Source organism: Diorhabda sublineata, chromosome 7 (genome assembly GCF_026230105.1).
Source record: "Diorhabda sublineata isolate icDioSubl1.1 chromosome 7, icDioSubl1.1, whole genome shotgun sequence".
In the NCBI taxonomy this organism is placed as follows: Eukaryota; Metazoa; Arthropoda; class Insecta; order Coleoptera; family Chrysomelidae; genus Diorhabda; species Diorhabda sublineata.
In genome coordinates this window covers 9,655,257-9,676,863 of record NC_079480.1, presented here as the reverse complement: position 1 = coordinate 9,676,863, position 21,607 = coordinate 9,655,257, and the positions used below count along the sequence as shown (strand labels likewise).

The following is a 21,607-nucleotide window of genomic DNA, read 5'->3' as shown; positions in this document are numbered from 1 at the left end:
TTAAATAAAACGATGGGATGACGATGGAAATATTTAGATTAACAATGTGCCAAAGAAGATTTAAGTTTCTCTTGGCCCACATTTGTTTTGACCAAAACAACACAAGAACTGAGAGACAAAGTTTTGACAAATTTGTTGCATTTCGTGAGATTATTGACGAGTTTGTATCAAATTTACTCAAGAATTATCTTCAGCTTATCTAACTATAGATGAAATATTAGCTTCATTTAGAGGTCGTTGTGCATTCAAGGTATACATACCAAGCAAGCCAAATCGGTATGGTATAAAAATTTATATCTTAGTTGATGCTAAATTATTTTATGTAATCAAGTTGGAAGTATACTTGGGAAAACAACCACAAGGACCTTTTGCTGTTGACAATGCGAATCTTGCACTAGTTTGTCGGTTATGTGAACCTGTCCGTGAAAGCAATAGAAATATAACAATGAACAATTTTTTTATAAGTAAAGTTGTTCTTGACACACTTTTGCGTGATTATCATCTGACAATAATGGTACAATGCGTAAGAATAAGCCACAGATACCTTCAGAACTTATTACTTTGCCTTTGACGAAACGTCCACTTTAGTGTCCTACGTTCCACGTAAGAACAAATGTATCATTGTTTTGTCAACGATGCACCATGGTGATAAATTGGATACATCAACAGGAATGCCTGAAATAATCGTAGATTACAATCACACAAAAGGTGGTGTCGATGTAGTGGACCAAATGTCTGAAGCTTACAACTGATATCCACTTGTTGTTTTTTATGAACTTTTGAATATGGCAGGTTTAATTCATGCATAGTATTCAAGAGCAACAACATAACATCAATTCGTCACCGAAAATTTTTAGAGCTGTTAGGATATGAGCTTATTCAGGATCATATTTCAAGAAGATCTACAAATAATAGACTTCCACGTACAATTCGATTGCACCTTCAGGAAATATGTGGAAAAGAAGCTGAAAATGTTCCTGCACACCAAAATCAAATTTATGGCCGATGTCTTCTATGTTCGTCCAAGAAAAATAGAAAAACCAAGTACAAATGCCTAAAATGTAGCCGGTTCTTGGCTAGAACACCTCTCAATGGAATTTGTCATGACTGTTATACAGGGAAAGATACCGATGAGTAGTACCAGTTAAGAATGATAGTCTAAATGTACTTATATGAATAAAACATATTTTCTGATTAGTTTGTACATTAAATTAATCCTCCTAGAAGTCTTTCAACTGAAAAATATTATTTTGTTTTATGCATGCCCATTATCAAATATAATGCCGTTCTATGGTATGGATAATTACATGGTTATTTTGTGCCACAAAAGTATAATAAAATGTATCAAAAACTTCGCGTGGCTTAATAAAAGATGTATTACGGACTTGTTAGCGCAAAAAAATAACAACTGACAATAATTATTTGACCTTTTTAGATATCGGTCTCTCAGACCGACGTTGCAGGAATTTTACTTCTACAGCACGTTGCAGGCGGAGGATTAAAGGACAATAAGCTAATACCATACAACTGATGATTCTATATTTGCTCTTGGTTTCATTATAAAATACATCAGTAATTCATTTTAACATTAATTTCCCTTTCAGTTTCCATTATCAAATTGTCTATTTCTTCTATAGTAAATATTTTCTTCTTTGTCGGATTTCCATTCTGCAATATTCCTTTATCCTAAAAAAAAATTAAAAATGAACTTGTGGTTCTCCACGAGATTCTCAGCGAGAACGTTGTGAGAACTTCTTTTGGGTACACACTCTCACAAAGTTCTCACTTCAGTTCTCCGTTCGATAAAGATGGATGCTGAAGTGACTACTGTTATGCGCATTTGCATATTATAATTAAACGTATATTAAAGAGAAAAGAATGATTAAGTGGGGAAAAATCATTCAAATCGGCGACTCGCTCGTTACTGAGAAATATGCGAGTGTGGAGTCAATAAACCTTATCGCCCATTATCACGTTCTCGCGCTCCTTTCTCTCTTACTATGCAAAAACTCCCCTGCTTGATACACACAATCGTCTTTACTAAATAATAATTTCGTTGGTGTATTGTAGACTAAAAAACAAGACTTTGGACCGGATTTACTTGCGGTGGAAGTGCTGTAGAATCACAGCTAAGAAAAACGGTTAGCTGATCTCATAAATGAAAAAATCACATTTATTTCTAATGGCATTGCTACATATAAGTCGAGTAATTCCAGCAAACTAAATTATCTTTTAGACTTTATTTTGATTAAAATCTAAACGTAATAGATAATTACACCCCAATATGATTAATCCTCAGATCATTCGTCAATAATAGCACGTCTATAATAAATTGTAACTTTTTTGTGTATTTCATAAGTTCTTGTTATTAAATAATGTTAGAAAGTGAAATATTTAATTAAAAGCGAAAAAATTACCTACATCGAAAAGGATTCTCATTGGTTTCCAGTAGTAACGTCATAGGTTTGATAAAAACATTGAGCAATTGTCTGATTGATGATCGCGCGGTTATCGTTGCCGGCAACGTAACGTGTGCTATTATAAAACAGTTTTTATTTATTAGCTACGTATAAATAAAGAATTTTTCTATATATAAGAATAAAGTGAATAAACCTTTTATAGGTTGAGTTCTTGCATTATTACATAATCACGTTAAAAATTAGAAGAATAATAAACTTAATTACTATAAAATATTAAAATAAGTTAAATTTAAAACTTACTTGAATTATCAGGTATTTTAGTCGAGGTATTTCACAAAACACGATTCATATACCATTATTCCTATTAATCAAAGTATAATAATAGCACTTATTTTAGAATAACCGAGAGAATAATTGTCATATTTACTTTGTATAATATGTTGTATTTTTTTCTCTATAAATATTGATCCAATAATTTAAAAAAGTATAACAAAAGTTGTATACAAATTATCCAAAACTATTTTTTTCTCAAACCATGCAAGTACTCTATTCAACAACAGTCTAGGACAAATGCAATTAAGAAAATAAACATCTAAGAAAATTAAGTGATATTGTGAAAACATATTTATAAATGTTATACTGAAAGTTGTACTCAAAATATAATCATCCACTATAAGGGCGAGGTGATATAGAAGTTATGCACTGAGAGCTCCATAACATTTCAGTTGTCCCGTCCTGCCTATTGATATTTCATTTTATGAGATTTCAAAGCAAAAGGGCGAAATGAACAGACCGAAATTTTTGCTTACATTCCGCTTTTGAGTTTATTTTTCTTATTTTCGAAGAATGGGGGATAAATTAAGTACTTCTACTCACTAGTATATCAGAACAAGATTAAAACATAAGTTCACTTCAACTAAGAACATTTCATGTTATTCAATAAGGCAGATAAAGTCGTGTTTTTGGTAACAAAAATTGGATGGAGCACTCCACTATGAGTTGTGCTACTGCCTCGTAAACTTATCTGCCTTTATTATTTCTCCCGCTGTTTTATTTGAAAAAATTTTATTCCGACTTTTTTTGTAATCAACTACATATAGATATATGGTACAAAATAGTAGGGCTTGGCAAAAAATCCAATATCACAGTAATTCAAAGAGCTCAGTTGAAAAATCTCTACTTCGAGTTATTACAAAGAAAATATTACACCATGATACAAGCAAAACAACGCTTATAAACTAATACTTTCAATTCTCCACGAAACAAACAACAGAAGATTAAAACAGCCTTTGTGCATCGACCTTGTCGGAAATATAATCTAACAATAAATATATACATAATTGTATTATATTAATATTCGGTTATCTCTGTTTGCAATTTGAGTCCCAGATACAACCTTGAATATTTTGTTACATTTTCAAGTCAAATAATAATCAATTGTCACAAATTATTCAAGTTAATCGATGATTTTATTAACATAATTAAAACGGCATCCAAAAAATAATATCAATATACACCGAATTAATTATTATGATTTTTTCACAATTATGGGTCAGTATCACATACAGCTGTAAATTAAAGATCCTACTGTGGATTTATACGGCAATTGTAAGACCAATCATCGGTGATTTGGGGTACTAGTCTGACTACCACGAGGAAGAACATCTCGAAAGTACAAAGAATAACTTGCAAATGCGCAACCGGGACTGTGAAATCATGCCCAACAGCTGTACTATGAGTAAGTTGGAATTGCTGGAGTTGTTGGTGATATTCATACTGAACACACTGTTTTTACACCACTACTTCAGAGACTGGAGGTAAACTTCAGTTAGAAAATAATTTTGTTATCGAAACGCGCGTGTGTGAAACAGTGTGTTCAGTATGCACTAGAAGTGATTCCAAATCACCACATAGTACTGGAAAGCGTGGCGGAAAAGCAACACTCAGCATGTTCAAAGACGGAATCAAAAAGGAAAAACAGTCCCTAAATAATGACATGCTTCAGGATGAAATATCAAAAAAATTCAGCTCTGAAAAAAATTCACCTCAATAGTAAGCTGTAGAAGTAAGTGGGATCAAAAATCTATGGGAGAAATGAACAAAAATGCCATCAAATAATACACAGACAGAACTGGAATAGGAGTGTACAGCCCAGAACCAAACAACACAAGTATTTTTCAAGCAGAAATTCATGCAATTATGTTCAGTTCAATCCAGATAGGAACTATCGCAAATAGGAAATCATTTAAATCCAAACTAGTTTGGGAATGTCTAAACAAATTGAACGAGCTAGGCAATAAAAATAAAGTTACTCAACAATGGATTCTGGGACAACCGGAGTGAAGGGAAAAAACTGAAAGACTCGCTAAAGCAGGAATAGACAAAGCCTTGATAGAACCTGAAGCCTTTTGTGGTATCAGCTACAGGACAATAGAAAAAGTATCGGAAAAAAGTAGATAGGGGTGAAAATAATTATTGGGCAACCTACAGAGGCTGAGACAGGCAAAGACTCTTCTGGGAAACTATAACCAGAGATCTGCTGAATGTATCATGTAAGTAAGAACATGCTATGAATATTAACAGGAGTCCTATCGGGGGTGAAAAATGAAGATGCTAAACTCAGCAGATAATGCAGCATGCAGATTATGTTATGCAGGGGACGAAAGATCTCTGGCAGCTACAGAACTTTTTAAGAAGAGTGGGATTAATAGATCAGCTGTAAAAACTGGGTTCCTCAGTATGGCAGTAAGAAAAAGGGACACAATAGATCCTTTTAGGCGCAGTGTATACGATACCCCAATACATACATACATCACGTACAATAAGTGGAATACTGCTACTAAATTGAAAATAAAACTAGAAAATAAAATAGATAAAAAATTAAAATTCAACTACCTTACTTTATACATGAAAAAATTATAACCAGAGCGCAACACTTTAGAATTGCTGCCAATATTTATAAAACACGCTTGTAAACCAATAGCCTACCCAAAAGACTTCTATTTCATATGCTAATAAATGACACATACGTTGCTTCTGTTTTGTATAGTCAAATTTGAAATATGACATTTAAGGATACATTTGTGCATTGTTAAAACAAATTGCATTTTGATATTTATGAGATAGGTAATATTCATATAAACCCTCGTGTTCACGATGACAATTATGTCATGAAATTAATTTCATAATAGTTGCTTTGATATTTTGAAAATGTAATGTTTACATGGGTAACTAACAATTTGGGAATAATTTATAATTCTATATTATAAATTTTAATGAAACTGTAAATTATTTGAAATGATAGTTGCTTCTTTATATAACCGTAAAATTTGAAATAATACAATGAAGGATAGAAAATCTTTGTTGGTTAAAACAGGCTGATTAGACTGTAGCCTAGGACGGCAAATCTTGTTCGAAAATTGAGTGAGTTGTTACCAACGGTAATAATGGAAACAATGTACCCTAATGATTTGAAAACAGAATAGGGATAGGGATAATTTATATACAACTTTTATTATAATTTTTTTTAATTTTTTGATCAATATTTATAGAGAAAAAATTTTGTAGGTAGTTTAAACATTTCAGTAAGGCGTACATATTTCGTGACGTCCTAGGTATAAAATAAATACTGAACTTATGATACACATGAACATTGTGCCAGGATGTAAAAATACCACGATTACAACACCTGATAAAATTTTTTTATGATACCAAGAAAATTAACTTTATTATGCTTTCAATTTTTACCGTGAATATGTAATAATGCAAGAACAAACCTATAAAAGGTTTATTTACTTACTCTTATATAAAGATAAATTTTTTATTTATACGTAACTAATAAATAAAAACTGTATTATATCAGCACACGTTACGTTGCCGGCAACGATAACCACGCGATCATCAATCAGACAATTGCTCAATGTTTTTATTAAACCTATGACCAACTGAAAATCAATGAGAATTGTTTTTTATGTAGTTAAAAATTTAAAATTTTTGCGATTTTCAATCAAGTATTTGGAAATCATTTTTTCACTTTTGATTAAATATTTCACTTTCTGACATTATTTCATTTCAAGATTTTATATAAAAAAAACAAAAAAATAAATAATTTTTAAAAAAGGCAACTACCCTATTAGTTTAAGAATGCATACACTTTCAAAGCTAAATTCTGAAAGAATTTTAATAAAACCAAGTTCTAGATCATTAAAAAATCTGTCTTTGTTCCTGCGTTTTAATTTAATTGTTAAGGCGAGAGAAGCTTTTCTTTCTAATCACGATTGACTTTAAGTCAAAAAAAAGCTAAATGCTTTAGCTCTTTTATGCATAGAGTTAGACCGAATGAACAAGATTTCATACGACGACATAATTAATGATTTCGCGAATGCAAAAGCCCTCAAAAATGTCTTGTATTTTTTTATAATCATGTAGTACCTGAATGAAATTATATTTGTTTAAAATAATGTCTTTTAACAATTCTTTGCACTGAAAATAATCAAGTAAATAACTATTTTACTTCACACAACAAAGATTAAGTCTGTAGAAATATTTTTCTTGTACAACAATGAGTGTTCATTAGAAATAGAATCAGTAGAAGTAATATAATAATGAAAAATGATAGCAACGCCATACAATATTATATTACAATATGCACAGAAACTTTCTTTTTTTTTGTATCTTGATGCAACAAGTGGTGTTAAAAATTATACAATTAATGTCAAATTTTGAGTTCGATCTGTTAACAATCAAAACGGAAAATGATAATAATACTCAAATCTGGTCTAAAGTGTCTCTTGGAATGGCATGAGAGATCTTAAAATTTTCTACATTATTTCAGAGAGATAGTCTGCTAATTGAAGTTTCTGTAATGAAAATAGTACCAATAAAATTTATTTCTCTCTTTTTATGTAATTTAAAAATTTACTTCAATTGCATAAAATCAGTATTTGATAAAACTGAAATAAATTGAATTTTCTGGAACCGTTGTGGATATCCATATTGAACACACTGTTTAAACCAGCACTACACCAACACTCACCATTACACTGTCTGACGCGCGTTTCGATAACCAAGTTATGACTATGACACCTGTTGTTTCAACAATTTGTACACCTAGTTATAATATTTCCAGGTGGTTAACAAAGGTTAACTCTCAAACCTGAGAGTTTTTCAGTGAAGAATTCGTGAGAGTTTATCAAGAAAGTGTAGAAGTGGAAGGATTATTTAGAAGAGTGGTTATTAAATAGGTTTATAAATCCAACAATCCATTAAAACAATTGTTGGGCAATCCTAAGTATAAAATACCAAATTTGGAAAAGAATGGTATATATGAAATTAGCTGTGGTGATTGTGACGGAAAGTATATTGGGCAAACTAAGAGATCCGTTATTATCTGATTAAAAGAACACATAACTCATTTAAAATATGGACGGACCGGAAAATCAGGTTTTACCGATCATACAGCCAGTCACAATCATTACATAAATATTAATATTATTAATAATGTAAAATTGTTAAAAAATGTGTCCAATAATAAATCGTTCAAATTGCTAAATTTAAGAGTAGCTTAGATAGGGACAAAAGGCTCAATTCCTTACAGCCTACTATATAGTTTAGTAGTGGAGGAATAAATGTGAAGATTCTCGCCAAGGAGGTTTTCCTGCTGGAATTAATTTTCGCGGAAGAAGGTTTATTGGAAAATTTAGTATAAAACAGGTAATTCGAGTCATTAGGTTTTAGTTTACCATCAGTCTCTGAAGACGATAACTTGTTTATCGAAGCGCGCGTCAGATAGTGTAATTGTGAGTGTTGGTGTAGTGATGTGACAGTGTATATGATATACGATAAAACTGAAACATCACAGAAATTTATAAAATCATTCTAATCAAATGCTTTACAATACAATTCATTGTAATTAATCGACAACTCTACGCGCACATATCACTATATGACATGAAATTTTCCGAAAAACTGTATAAAAGAAAAATATATATTTATCCAACTTACCCAAAATTGTATATATTCTGGAGACACAGATTCCATCTGCAACAACCTATTTTCTATATTTTTAAGGCGATCGTAAATATTTTTTGGGACTGGTGTGCCCAAACTCAGTTGTTTCTCAACATTAACCAATCTTTCTTCAATTCCATTTGAAGGAATATGTTTAGTTAAATAAGAGGAATCAGTTTGATCCCTCCATGCATATGAATTTATGACCCTATTGACTAAAATAATAAAATTGTGTAAAATAAAGTGATAATTGATTTATTTTTTTATGAAATTATGAGACATTCATCTCAATATATTACATTTACCTTGTAAGTGACTTGATGAATCCTTCCTTTTGTGAACTGTTGCATCTATCCTGGCACAAGTAAATTCCAAATTTTGATTGTTTTGACAAAATTCACGAACATTGTTAATATTAATATCACTTCTTTTTCTTTCGATAAATTTGTTTATTCTATTTCTTACTTCAGGTTTTGTTGCTTTCACTTGTCTTAAATGTGGAACCGCGGGAGCTTCAACATTCTGTCGAATTTCTATTCTTCTAATAGCATCGTTATTATCTAAAAAAAATTAAAATAAAGTAGTAATACAAGAGGTGAAAAATAATGTTAGATTGTATTTGCAAGATTCAATTACGGATATATTTATTATAAATGTTTTCTCATTGTTTCCTTAATTCCTATTAAATCTACTTTTCCTTCAAATCCTCTCTAAAATTACCTTGCTTCGCATAACATAATTATTCAATTGAAATAGGTACAATGTCTCCAAGAGATATATTTTGAAAACCTGATTTAATTTCCTTTTTTCTTCTTTCTTGTACTCCGAAATTAGTGATATGATATAAAATTATATTTACCGACCTCATTTTTTAGATAAATGGTTATTAACAAGTCGTTCTGCTAATCATAATTTTTAGTATGTATCTAGAAATAAGGAAGGCGATCAGAAATACATTTTCTATGAGCTATCTGTTGGCTATTGGCCTAGGTTGGTCCTGGGAATGTCCTGATGAGACTTCTCCAGTGAGAAGGTCTCTTGCACTTTTTTTGAGATCAATTGGCCAACTTCGTTTCAGTCTTCTGTTGTTTGGTTCTTGGGTTTCTGACTGTAGTAGTAGATTAGGATGGCTGTTCAGCTTTAGGTAGTGGTTACTGCTTCTTTCTTGTACTGTCTCTTGTATTGTTGGAGTACGGAGGTCTTGATGGATCAATTTTTTTGTGACGTACTATGGTGCATCGACTAGTGATCGAAGGATTTTAGATTGTCCTCGTTGTATGAGAGCAATACTAGATTTGCTGGCACATCCCCATAATTATATTCCGTATCTCCAGATGGGTAAGATGACTGCCTTATATAATAAGATTTTAATTTGTAGGCCACCATCCGAGTAGCCAATATGGTTCTCGGAACTTTAGGTTGATTTGCTTTTGTTTCTTGACTAGATGTTCCCTCCAGTTGAGTTTAGAGTCTAATGCAATTGTACAATCCAAATACACTGCGGATCATAAAATTAGAGTCACCTAGTAATTTTAGAAATTTTTTTGGGTTTATGTTGGGCTCTACCATAGTTTCCTAAGGTCGACCGCCCACGACGCACCTATTTTGAAAGAAAGGTTGCAAATCAGTTATTCTTGCAACAGTCAGATGGTGCAGCAGTGAAAGGTAATTTTTCAATGTATTCTGACTCTGATGAGGACGACGTCATTGATTATTATCAATACAACAGACAACGCAGGGTACATAGAGAATATTCGATCCATCCATACCTAAGTCAATATGTGAACTCTAGACTGTTCATAGCAGCACAAAAACTGTCTCAGACAGATAGAACGTTTATAGATTTTTATCAAATGTCGTTAAAAAGCTGTTTTTCCACTTCTTCCACAAATTTGAGGTGTAGTTCTTGATCACTGATATTGAAAATAACAAAATAAATATGTGATAATCAAATGAAACAACCTTTGTTTAGGTGCTTGAATAAACAAAAAGTTTTTGTTATTCAATAAACTTTTGACAAAAAAGTTTCCAAAAACCATTATCAGCATATCTTTTGTTTCTGTCGCTTTATCGGTCTATTGCAAATTGTTTGAATAGTATCACTGTCGATGTATTGCAATAAGCATAAATTCTGTTTTTGCGGCACGAATCGTGGCGGCTTTAGAAGGTAGCAACTGTCATAGCGAAACGTTGGTGTAAGTCTATAGAGTTGCAATGATTATAGCAGCAGTAGGACTTTGTAACTCCATAAACTGACCACTAAGACAACTAGATACTCGCAATACGATTGGGGGTATGTGATTTCGATTGGATCCTCGTGGTGACCCTGTTGAAACTGACTATAGCTGATTTAGACCAGGAGGTCCATAAACATCCCCGGAATCAAAGTTGGAGGACATCGTGGCGATGGATGAATGGTAATTGCTAAACAGAGTAATTGCTGTCGCAAAGCATTCCCCTGGGGCACCGGGTCGCACCTCACTGTATCCAGACGATACACGCGGGAAAAAAAACAGCGGGGACAAACCGCTAAAACTGAAAAACCATACACCTCTCAAGTAAGAATACCTAACAAGAAAGGAAAACAGGGAGAAGAGGGGGGTCCCCTCTTCTATAAAAAAGGAAAAAACATGCCAGAACGGGGAAAGCCAGGAGGCAGAGATGACCCACTAAGGCATGAACTCAGTAGAGCTTGCACCAGAGGAAGCAAGAAACAAAGCATTGGAGCATAATCCATGGGTAGTCAAACAAAAATACTACCTTCAGCTTCAAAGAGGAAGAGAGTTAAGACTACTCCAACCCAAAATCCGGAAAAAACGAATAACGGGCAAAGACACCGCTTCAGACTCTAAAAAGGGACGCAACTGCTGCCAAGCTCGAGAGAGTGGCCGAAGGCGTTCCCTGAGACTGTCCTCAGTGCGGAAGAACAAACTTAATTGGAAGAAGCACTAGAGGATGAGATGTATGTTCTCTGGATGGTAGCAAAAGATCCGAATCAGGGGCATCCACTTTTGGCTGGGACTAATTCTGGTAGACTGTGAAACACCACACTCGGCTGAAGGTTACACAAGTCGCGGGCTGAATTAACGACGTATATGGGATAAGATATCCCAAAAAAAGGGCTTCTACAGCCAATAGAAGTGCAGAATGGGGGACTTCACATTTCACAATGTCACAAAGTCTTAGATCGGAAAGACTAAAGTAAAAGTAATAGTTAAGGGTATATGTAGACAAACAATCCTACCTGACCATCAAGGCTAATAGTTACATAATTTATTATAGGATTGGGAAAATATTAGTTCATGGTCTAAAAAAAAGGAGGAAAAAAAATCACACTAAGGAAAATGTGGAGGGAAAAACAACCTCTATCTACATTATCTTGAAGTGTGAAACACTACAGAGCTCCAGAGCGCAGCTGAGAGCATATGAAGTAGAAGACAATGATCTCTGGCAGCTACAGCCATTCCACATTCTGGACTTTCTAAAAGGAGTGGGATCACAGAAAGGGGGACACAATAGATCTTTTGGGTCGCAGTATTTATAATACTCCAATATCTACATACATGGCAGCAGTATGAAGAAACTGGTTTGCTCACACGAAGACATAGGATGAGGCAGGATTAGTACAACATACTGCTTATTATCTTCTCCAATTGGTAAAGGATCAGTTACAGTATGGGAGGTATATCTTTTGATGCTCATCTGGAGTTAGTCTTTATCAAGAATGGGACATTGACTGCACTCAGGTACCTGACAGAGGTTCTAGAAGACCATGTTTTACCATTCATACTGCTAGCAGTTCAAACTTAAATCCCATTTAACACATTTGGGATGAGATGGGGAGACGTTTACGATGACATGTCCTGGCCCCCAAAAAGTCTACAGAGTTCACTACATACTGGTGCATGAATGGGACAGTGGTCTGCAGAATATTGTCCAAATTTTAATCCAAAACATACCACGTCCTTTGCAAGCTGTTATCACTGCCAGAAGAGTAAATACTTGCTACTGAAGACATTAAAATTGCACTTTTGTTTCAACGAAAATTATAGCAAAGCAAAAGTTTTCATTTTCATTGCTTTCAATAAACTTTCAACAACAGCAGCTTTTCTTTTATTCAAGCAAATAGTCAGCAAACTATGCTACAGTAGAAAAAGCCCAAGAAACATAAAAATTTCTTGAATAAATTCAAATTATAGGGCGACCCTAATTTTATGCTCGGCAGTGTATTTTATTATAAAAAAATAATTGACTCCAATGTATTTTCTATTGATACATTTTTTTTTAATATCTACAAATGATAACCTGTTAACCCATAAATTTCATGTGAACATTATCAAATATTGTTAGGTAATCTGGAAAGAGAAAAGCTTAAAATATAATTAAGAGGTTTTTAATAAACCCTTGAAATAATCAATTTATCTGTAATTATACGTAACTAACCACATTTTAAAATAGCTATCAATTCTTATTAATAGAAGCCCACGCACATTCTTTATTTTCTTTCCACTGAGGTACATCATCTTTATAATATTCTTTTTTCCAAATTGGAACACTCTCTTTTACACTATTAATACAAAATTCGGTAGCTTTGATTGCATCAATTCTATGAGGTGATGATGTTCCAATTATTATACTAGCTTCTTTTATAGGAACCAATCCCAACCTTAAATATAAGACAAACATTCAATATATCTTCTAAATTTAAATTACTTACAACTTACCTGTGATAAATAGCAATATTTTCAATTGATGGCCATTGGTTCCGAATATCCTTACATATATTTTCCATATTTTTTAAACACATAGATTCATAAGCTTCATATTCCAATTTTTCTACTGGTCTTCCCTCAAAATTATCTCTTGTTGTTCCTATAAATAGTGAAATAGCCCCGCACGAATTTGAACTTACAAGATTAGTTATTAAATCTGAATTTAATTTTTCGGAAGTAATTTTTAAATAATTCATCTTCTTTATCCTCCACTAAGAGGTGGTATAACAGCAACCTCGTCACCTGCTTTTAAAGAGATAATTTCATCAGATTGCAAGAAACGTTCATTAACTGCTAAAACTATCTGGCTTTCTAAATCTTGCAATTCATAAGCAACTATAATACTTTTTAACAAAGTTTTTTGAGAAATAGGAGAACTAACTGTTAATGTATCGGATGGTTTTCCAGTAATTTCTCTAGCTTTCGCAAAAAATAATACAACAATGTTAATATTTTCGATGCACATAACAACTTGAATACTAAACTATAATTAACCAAAACATATTTTTGTAACTGGTAATAAAGGTTATCTTTGTAGTGGGGGACATCTAACAGTTAACTTACACCACAGAACGTACATTCTGTAGCTTAGACCAATAATCGTGTAATATTTCAGCAATGCTAATAACCATCTTTAAGATTGGTTATGTTTTATTTTTGTTCATTCATTTATTCATTTCCGTGAATTATAAAATAATATCATAATTGTTTTGTTCATTTAAATTGTTCTTTTTAATAACAGTGAGTTTTCCTGTTCTCCTTACTCTATTTTTTAGCATTTTTTACATTCTGAAGTGCATTTTTAAACGTCTTTATTGATTATTATATGCTGGTTTTTCATTTTACAATAGGGGTTTTCGGAAACTATAAACCGTGATCTGTTAGATCACCAATCAGCTAATTGTGGATATTAACACAAATCTCCTATATTGGTGGTTTGTGGATCATAACACAGAACGGGATTTTTAGTTAACAAACGTCGCGTTTCGGTTTTGGTGGGTATTTCATATTTAAAACTCAACTAACGAGAGTCTTTATTTTTATTACTCTAGTTTCGTGCGTTAATTCATAACTGTTCATTTCTTTTGTGTTCATGGATCTTAATTAAAATGTGTAATAGATTTTAGGTGTTTTAATCATTATTTTTGAGCAATTATCACCGATTTACCAACACACACGTATTTTAAAACATACTCCTTTACCAATTAACTATTTTTATGTCAAAAGGCCAAAAAGATACAAATATCGCTGTTGACTGCTTATAAGAATTAATAAAAAATAACCGTATCCGGTTATCCGGTAATAACTGAGAGATCGGAAAGATTCCGGCAGAATAAAGATTGTTTCATTACAAAAATAACACATAGTTAACTTCATTTTTATTTGTACTACCAGAAAAATATTATTAAATAATTTACACGCCTCACCCAAAAAAAACGTATACTTCTGGCAGAAAAATGGAAGCTTCGATTAAATCAAGGAGTAATTATTTTAATTTGTACTATCTAAATATGTACAATTTTCTATTTTCCCCACTCTAAAAACGAGGTAAAAGTGAATTTTATAAGGCCGAATGAACTGTCGTAATCATCCAATGATCGTACCTTCTGCGCATGTACGGTAGAAAATCCGGTTTCTAGCAAAAATTACACATGATCCGCTTTTCACTAATTTGCACCCTTGGGTAAAGTGGAGAGAATATAAAAAAACGCGAACGTTTTCAGAAATTATATAAAAAATTTTGACTGTAAGAAAAAAAATCTTTATTTTAATTTGTACCACCTGAAAATTTTTATTTGCACCCCTAGAAACAGCATCGGATTTAAAGAGGGTCTAGGGAGGACTGCAGGGGCTCCACAAAATTACTAATTTGATCATTTATTTTAAAGGCAATATTGAAAATGCGGCAAAATTTGCATTCTTTTCAAAAATTATATGAGAATATTACGTTTCAAAAAGTTTGCTATTTTTGATTTTTATAAGTGGACACTGTGTCGTTAAAGAAAAAGAGTTCAACCTTTTTTGAATTCCGTTATTTCGTATTCAATCTTTAGTATATGTATTTTTAGCGCCTGGTGAATCAAAATATAAAAATCATGTTTTATACAAACAAATTTTTATTATTTATAGCAAAACTGCAAAAGTGATTACAATATGTCTGAAAACGATGCCATGTTTATATTTTTTAATTATTGGGCACGTCGGAACATAAATTTTGCAATTTACCGGACGTCTCTAGCACTCATAATAGCGCTAATATAAATTTTTAAAATTGGAATATTTTTACTCAGCCCTCTTTTCTTCTTGCAACGCACCAATCGCGAGTTTCACCCGCCAAGCTGCAACAGGTTCCACAGTTTTGTTTTACCATCGAAGCATGGGTCGACAATTACGATATAGGGTAGCTTGACGTATTATTGTAACAATTATATAGTAGTTTTAAGGTGTCACTTGTAATTTTATTTTTATTTGAAATGGCATGGTGTCCGTACGGGAAAGTATCACTTTCCGCATTTGTTAGGAAAATAACTATTTCATACTGTTATTTGTCAATTTAATAATAAAAATCGAGAGATTCAGGTTTTTTTCACACAGTACATAATAACGCTAAAATTGAATTTATTCCATATATATGGACGGCATTGTGTATGACTACAATTATATCCTCTTTGGCGGGAACGTTCCTATTGTGAGATGGCATGAGAATCGAGACAACAATGAATTTTGATCCCCTAGCATTCAACATTCAATGATATCGCTCCAAGCGAGGATTTGAGAATACTGGTCCAGATCAGTTAAATGAATATATAGGTTCTCTCTTCATTTTTCCCATATGCATCGATTTTTTGTATAAGTAAATAGAGAACTAATTGCAAACATTCATTTATTATCTCTCTGGAAGTAAAGACATCAAAATTAAAACAATAAAAATTATGAAACTAGAAACTAACTTACAACCTTACTATAAAACTCTATGTCATAAAAACAAAAATGGCTGGCACACATTATTCACATTATATCAGGTGCAATTTAAGTGATTCTTAAAAATATAGCACCTGGCAATCTATCAAACACGCCTAAGTTAACATCCCTCAAAAAATTAGCAAGAAAATGATTCAAGTATGCATAACATAATAATAATAAAGAAGCCGTTGCCATTCTTATGAATCACCATGTACATCTTTATACAATATTTATAATATATAAACAAATTTGAGCTCAAGGTGAAAATCCATATAAATGTCTCAAATATGAAAAAATAACTCTCACAAATAGAATATTGTCCACATCAAAATATTTCGTTTTAATTAAAGGAACATGTATAAAAATTCACTTATAAAAACATTTTATCGATCAAAATTTAGCAAATTAAAAGATAATATATGTATTTTAACCAAACTTAAGTACTTTCCTTAAATATGATACCAGAGCAATAACCTTCAGAGTGGTAGCACGTTTTTTATGAATTACACATTTCTTTGTGATGATTGTATTATAATTTTTACAGAAAAGAAAAATGTTTTTATGTTTGAAGGGAAATGGCATACATTTTGATTTGTTTTATTATAGTTTTCCAAACAATTCTCACAGATCTCAAGTTTTTTTTAAATTAAATTCTACATTTTTCCAAATAAAAATTAGCAAAATAAGCAAAATCAAACAAATACACTGAATAAAGTGTTGAAAAAAAAGTTTATATAACCAAACTGAAATTAAGATTCAAAAGGCTGATAAAAATAAATAATATGAAAACTAGAGAAATATTTACTATAGAAAAGTCTTGATATATTGTACTTTAGTCAAAATTACATATCTAACAAAGAAAAAACTGGAAGATACTAACAAATATATAGAATTAAGAATAAAATGAAGTTGAAGAAAATGACTACATAAGATCGAGTGAAAAAGAATAAATCTCAGGAATTTCATGTTTTTATGCCAAGATCCCGTAGAAAACTTGCGATAATGAAATTAATTCACCATTACATAATCATTTCACCAGGAAACTAGTGATAGTGTATCTTCTCAAAGATCACGTAAATGATAATTTGAACAACAATAGTAACAAATTAGTCATACTTGCAAAGCCTAAGTTATTTGTTAAATTTATTGTAAAATATCAGTAGTAACAATGGTTTAATTCAATTGGATGCAAACTTCTGTATACTTTGTAAGTTTTCATAAGAAATAACACAGGGAGGATTTTTTAGAGCTTGCTTCCAACTAAGTATGTATCAGAACTTTTGATAATAAAGTCAAAATATATTGAAAACACACAACTTAGTTTTACAAGATTGATTACTAATTTGTATTGTATGAGAGAAGATTAAAAAGGTTATGCTAATCTGAAAATAGAAGAATCTATTAAACTCTCTGTCAATCTGTTGACAATGACTAGCTTATTGAAAATATTTTTTCACTGTAATTTACTAGTTACTTTTTTGAATGGAAAAAAATTCTAATCTATATATCAGAAATATTTGAGTCAGCGATTTCAAATTCAATTAGATATATTAAAAAAAAAACATACATAAGCTATTATAGAGTAGGTAACAATTTTAAACCATAAATACCAAGACAGTTACAGTCCCTTAATTTTGCAATAGAAAACTGTTCCTTTAGTTAAAACAATTTGATGCATAATTTTTTTTGAATCTGTGATTAAATTTAAGGCACTATTGGTTAAACACTACTTGGCATTTTAAACTATATTTGAGTGTCGTTTTGTTCCTTCTCACGTTGTCGTACTGCAACCGCAGTTTCCACAAGTAAGTATAAGCATTTGAATTTGTCCCTGTCCTCTGTATCGCTTATTAAAGGATCTTGATTAACGTGTTCATCAGAGTGAGTAGGAACTACTTGTACTTTAGGATTTGGAAGTGGGGATAGCTGTGATAGATGAGAAATTTGAGAATGAGGAGCATTCCAATAATCGCTGCCGCCGATGTTCTCCTTGAGTGTTCTGAAAGATAAAACAATCATTTATAATTTTCTTTCAAAAATATATTGTTCTGTAAGATATAAAATTTTAATTCAATCCATTTTAAAATATATTTACTAAATAATAATAGTATTTTTAAGCAATAATATATGACCGGAAAACAAAAATTACTGATGAGACAAAATAATTTATTAAACACTGATAAAACTAATCTGGTATGGGCATGTACTCATAGAAAGTCAAGAGAACAGAATACCTAAACAGGTCCTAAAGTGGACCTACTTCAGAAACCATATTAAAAGTCCAACAATTGAGAAAAAGTTCAATAGTGTTTCATTCATTTTGTTATTTTTGAGGTTAAAAAAATATCATCCTTGTATTTTCTGTTTTACTGTTGTTTATCACCCTTATTATAAAACCTCTTGAAACAAAAACAAAATATTGTTCTGTCAGATTCATAACACTTTATATAAGAAGAGTATATATTAATTAGGATAATGAATTAATATTTTTATGCTTACCCTCGATTAGCAGGATGATTTACATCTCTTGGAACACCATAACGGATGACAGTTTGCCAAGGTGTGAACTTCTCTTCTTCACTAGGACTAGAGCTTTCATACTCATTAGGGCTATCTTCTTCAGAGCGATACATCAATGTCATGCTGTCACCATAGTCATGATCAAGCCTAATACGCTTTCTTCTCATATCTGGCAAATCCCCATTCCAGTTTACAGATGGCTGATCAATCATACCATTTACACTGCTCAATTTTTTACCTCGTCGAGATATTGTATAGTGTAGTGGATCATGTCCTTCTCTTCTAATCATTTCAGGTAAAATTCTTCTTCTTGCATTGATAAACCAATTACAAACCTACATGTAAAAAGCAAAATTTCATATTTACAAGTTTTTTAATTTTTTATATAATGTAAAAAAAAATCGAGATAAATAGCTGAATAATACATATGCAGCTACGAAACAAAATATTTTTTCTAGTGGAGCATCTAAGTTTGGTTCAAAGTCTTTTTTAAATTATAAATTTTCTATCTCACTAGATATAATTTTAAATATGTGAAAAGCCTATAACAAATTTCTTTGCAATGCTTTCCTATTGTTATTGATCACTAGAAAAATATTTTAACCAATTTTGGTACACTTTCTATTTTTTGTGAAAGTAACATTGTTTTATTTTTTATATAAATATATCCAGTGAGAAAAAATAGCATATTTAGTACTCAACCTACATTATTTTGTAATTTACAAAATTTTGGCTCATTTCTATCAGAAATTAAAGTAGCCCAACTAATGAAGACCGAAAAATACCCAAAGTCAAGAAAAATAGGTGAGGTTGATTGTTCCCAGTTGATAAAATTAACTAGAAGAACATTTTTACAAAAGTCTCCAAAGCTTCCCCGACCCCCTCAACGGTTCAAACTGCTAATATTCACAGAAACTGTAATAACTCCTTTAAAAATAGTCCAATAAGATCGTTTTTTTGGTTTTATTTATTATTGAATGGGTCACAATATTATTTAATATATATATATATATATTTAAAACTTTTGATTAATATTTTATAAAATATTAAAAAATTTGTTTTTTTAATTAGTTTTTTTACATAAATTTCATTTGTATCAATCAGTTTTTTGATTTATTATAATAAGAGAAGCAAGAAGGTATGGAGTGACAAACACATCTCGCATGGCAGTTACTACCACTGTTAAATATGATAATTGATCATGTTTGAATGAAGATGTGTTATAACATATTATAACCCATTCAATAACAAACAAAACGAAAAAAACACGATCTTATCTAAGCAATTTTAAGGGAGTTATCTAGTTTCCATGATTGTCAGCTTTTTGAACCTATGAGGTGAGCAAGGGATCAAATTCTGGGATGAATTTTGGAGGTTTTAGTTAAAATTTTCCTCTTATGATATTCTATCATCTAGGTAAAATTCAGCTTTGCCTTAATTTTTTACTATAGAAGTCCTTTATTAACTATGCTTAAGTCACTTTCATTTATTTCACAATTCACTTCGTTAAATTTTTATATTTCAATCAAAATTTAGGTAAAAGAAAAACTAGAGTTATTAGAATACTGTCCAGAATACTTATACTATCATAATTTTTGTTAATTACCTGTAAAACTGTCAGGTTGGCTTCTTGAGAGAGTGTTAATTTTTCAGCATCACTTGGATAAGCATTATACCGATGTTCATACAACCATCTCTTTAAGATTTTCACTGAATGTTTAGGCAAGTTTCCCCTTCGTTTGCGGACGGGAGCTCCGATAGAATTAATCATTGCAAGTTCATTTTGGGACATGAGTTCATGTTCTTGTTCAGATCCGGATTCATTTTCGTCAGTACTGCTGCCAGATCTAAATCTTTCTCGATCTGCAAAATAGTTATTCATTGGGTCCATTTCAAAACTTTTAAATGGAATGCAAACTCAAATAAATAAAATCTTCATGACAACGTAAAACAAATGACAAACAGTTGAAAGTGACAATTTATTTGCCAACTTTGTCAAATGTATCCTAAATGACTATCAGAACAAAAGTAAATAAAGTTTCAAAGTTTTAGATACTAATTTCCAAATAAACAAAATTGAAGCATATCATTGGCTCAATTCACTATTTCTTGCTCTTGTTTCTTTTGTTATTGGCTATTTATATATCATTGGTATTTAATTGTGGAAATAGAAATAAATCCGAACGTAGCATCGTTAATTTTCAAACATTTAAAATGAAAAGCATTTTTGGATGACATTAAAAATGACAGCTGACAAATAGCAAGCAACCTCGTGGTCGCTTAGATTCTTACAAAATAATAAACAAATCTAATACATTCCTTAAAATCAAATTTAACCATATACCACCAGTTATAATACAGTTAAATCGTTATAGAAATCTTATATACCAATTTAGAGGCCACGAAAACAAATTATACTTACGAACATTCATTTTCATCGTTGACAACTAGTACGAAAATATTTTTATTTTGATGAAACAACTCAAAATCTATTTCACATTCACTAGCGTATACAAGTGTCTCAACTGCTTTCTAAATGAAAAAATAAAGAGTTGCTACATTTATGTAAGTTTTCAAAATAACACTAATATTTCTGGATATTGAGAAGCATTAAAATAATTCGCAAAAACAATGCTTGATCACGTTTATTGCTACCTATTAAATAAAACTAAAACTCGTTTTTGTTGATAATTTACCGAACTAAACTGAAATCCACATTAATTTTAAAACACAGTGATTGTCACGCGGGCTTGAAATTTATAGGTACAAAATTGACATTATACATGAGCACTGCACAGTGCACATCGTGTGGCGGTAGCCGGTATATGTATCACAAATGTTACCAACCAAAAATTTATCTCATAACTAAGAACAGTAAAAACTAACTGTGATTGATACCTCTGGCATTACACAGTTATTTCA

General features: G+C 31.4%; 2 protein-coding genes across 2 annotated transcripts; both read right to left on the bottom strand.

Moving 5' to 3' along the window:
• Positions 1-1,522: 1,522 nt before the first annotated feature.
• Positions 1,523-13,770, bottom strand: LOC130446335 (molybdopterin synthase catalytic subunit). Its single transcript, XM_056782530.1, has 5 exons — positions 13,154-13,770; positions 12,920-13,095; positions 8,735-8,989; positions 8,424-8,644; positions 1,523-1,686 (listed from the first exon to the last, which is right to left on the bottom strand). Exons 1-5 carry the CDS (start codon positions 13,396-13,398, stop codon positions 1,570-1,572), a joined length of 1,014 nt encoding a protein of 337 aa, XP_056638508.1. The 5' UTR covers positions 13,399-13,770; the 3' UTR covers positions 1,523-1,569.
• Positions 13,771-16,068: 2,298 nt separating this feature from the next.
• On the bottom strand, positions 16,069-21,519 carry LOC130446859 (homeobox protein TGIF2-like). The gene is made up of 4 exons (XM_056783366.1): positions 21,108-21,519; positions 20,292-20,548; positions 18,665-19,020; positions 16,069-18,164 (listed from the first exon to the last, which is right to left on the bottom strand). Exons 1-4 carry the CDS (start codon positions 21,121-21,123, stop codon positions 17,909-17,911), a joined length of 885 nt encoding a protein of 294 aa, XP_056639344.1. The 5' UTR covers positions 21,124-21,519; the 3' UTR covers positions 16,069-17,908.
• Positions 21,520-21,607: the final 88 nt, after the last annotated feature.

Coding starts and splice junctions, on each gene's coding strand:
- LOC130446335 (XM_056782530.1), bottom strand. CDS start 13,398: ATGAATTATTTAAAAATTACTTCCGAAAAATTAAATTCAGATTTAATA. Junction 13,096..13,153: donor AATATTGCTATTTATCACAG/GTAAGTTGTAAG, acceptor CTTATATTTAAG/GTTGGGATTGGTTCCTATAA. Junction 1,687..8,423: donor CAGAATATATACAATTTTGG/GTAAGTTGGATA, acceptor ATTTTTTTTTAG/GATAAAGGAATATTGCAGAA.
- LOC130446859 (XM_056783366.1), bottom strand. Junction 19,021..20,291: donor CCAACCTGACAGTTTTACAG/GTAATTAACAAA, acceptor TTTTACATGTAG/GTTTGTAATTGGTTTATCAA. Junction 18,165..18,664: donor AATCATCCTGCTAATCGAGG/GTAAGCATAAAA, acceptor TTTATCTTTCAG/AACACTCAAGGAGAACATCG.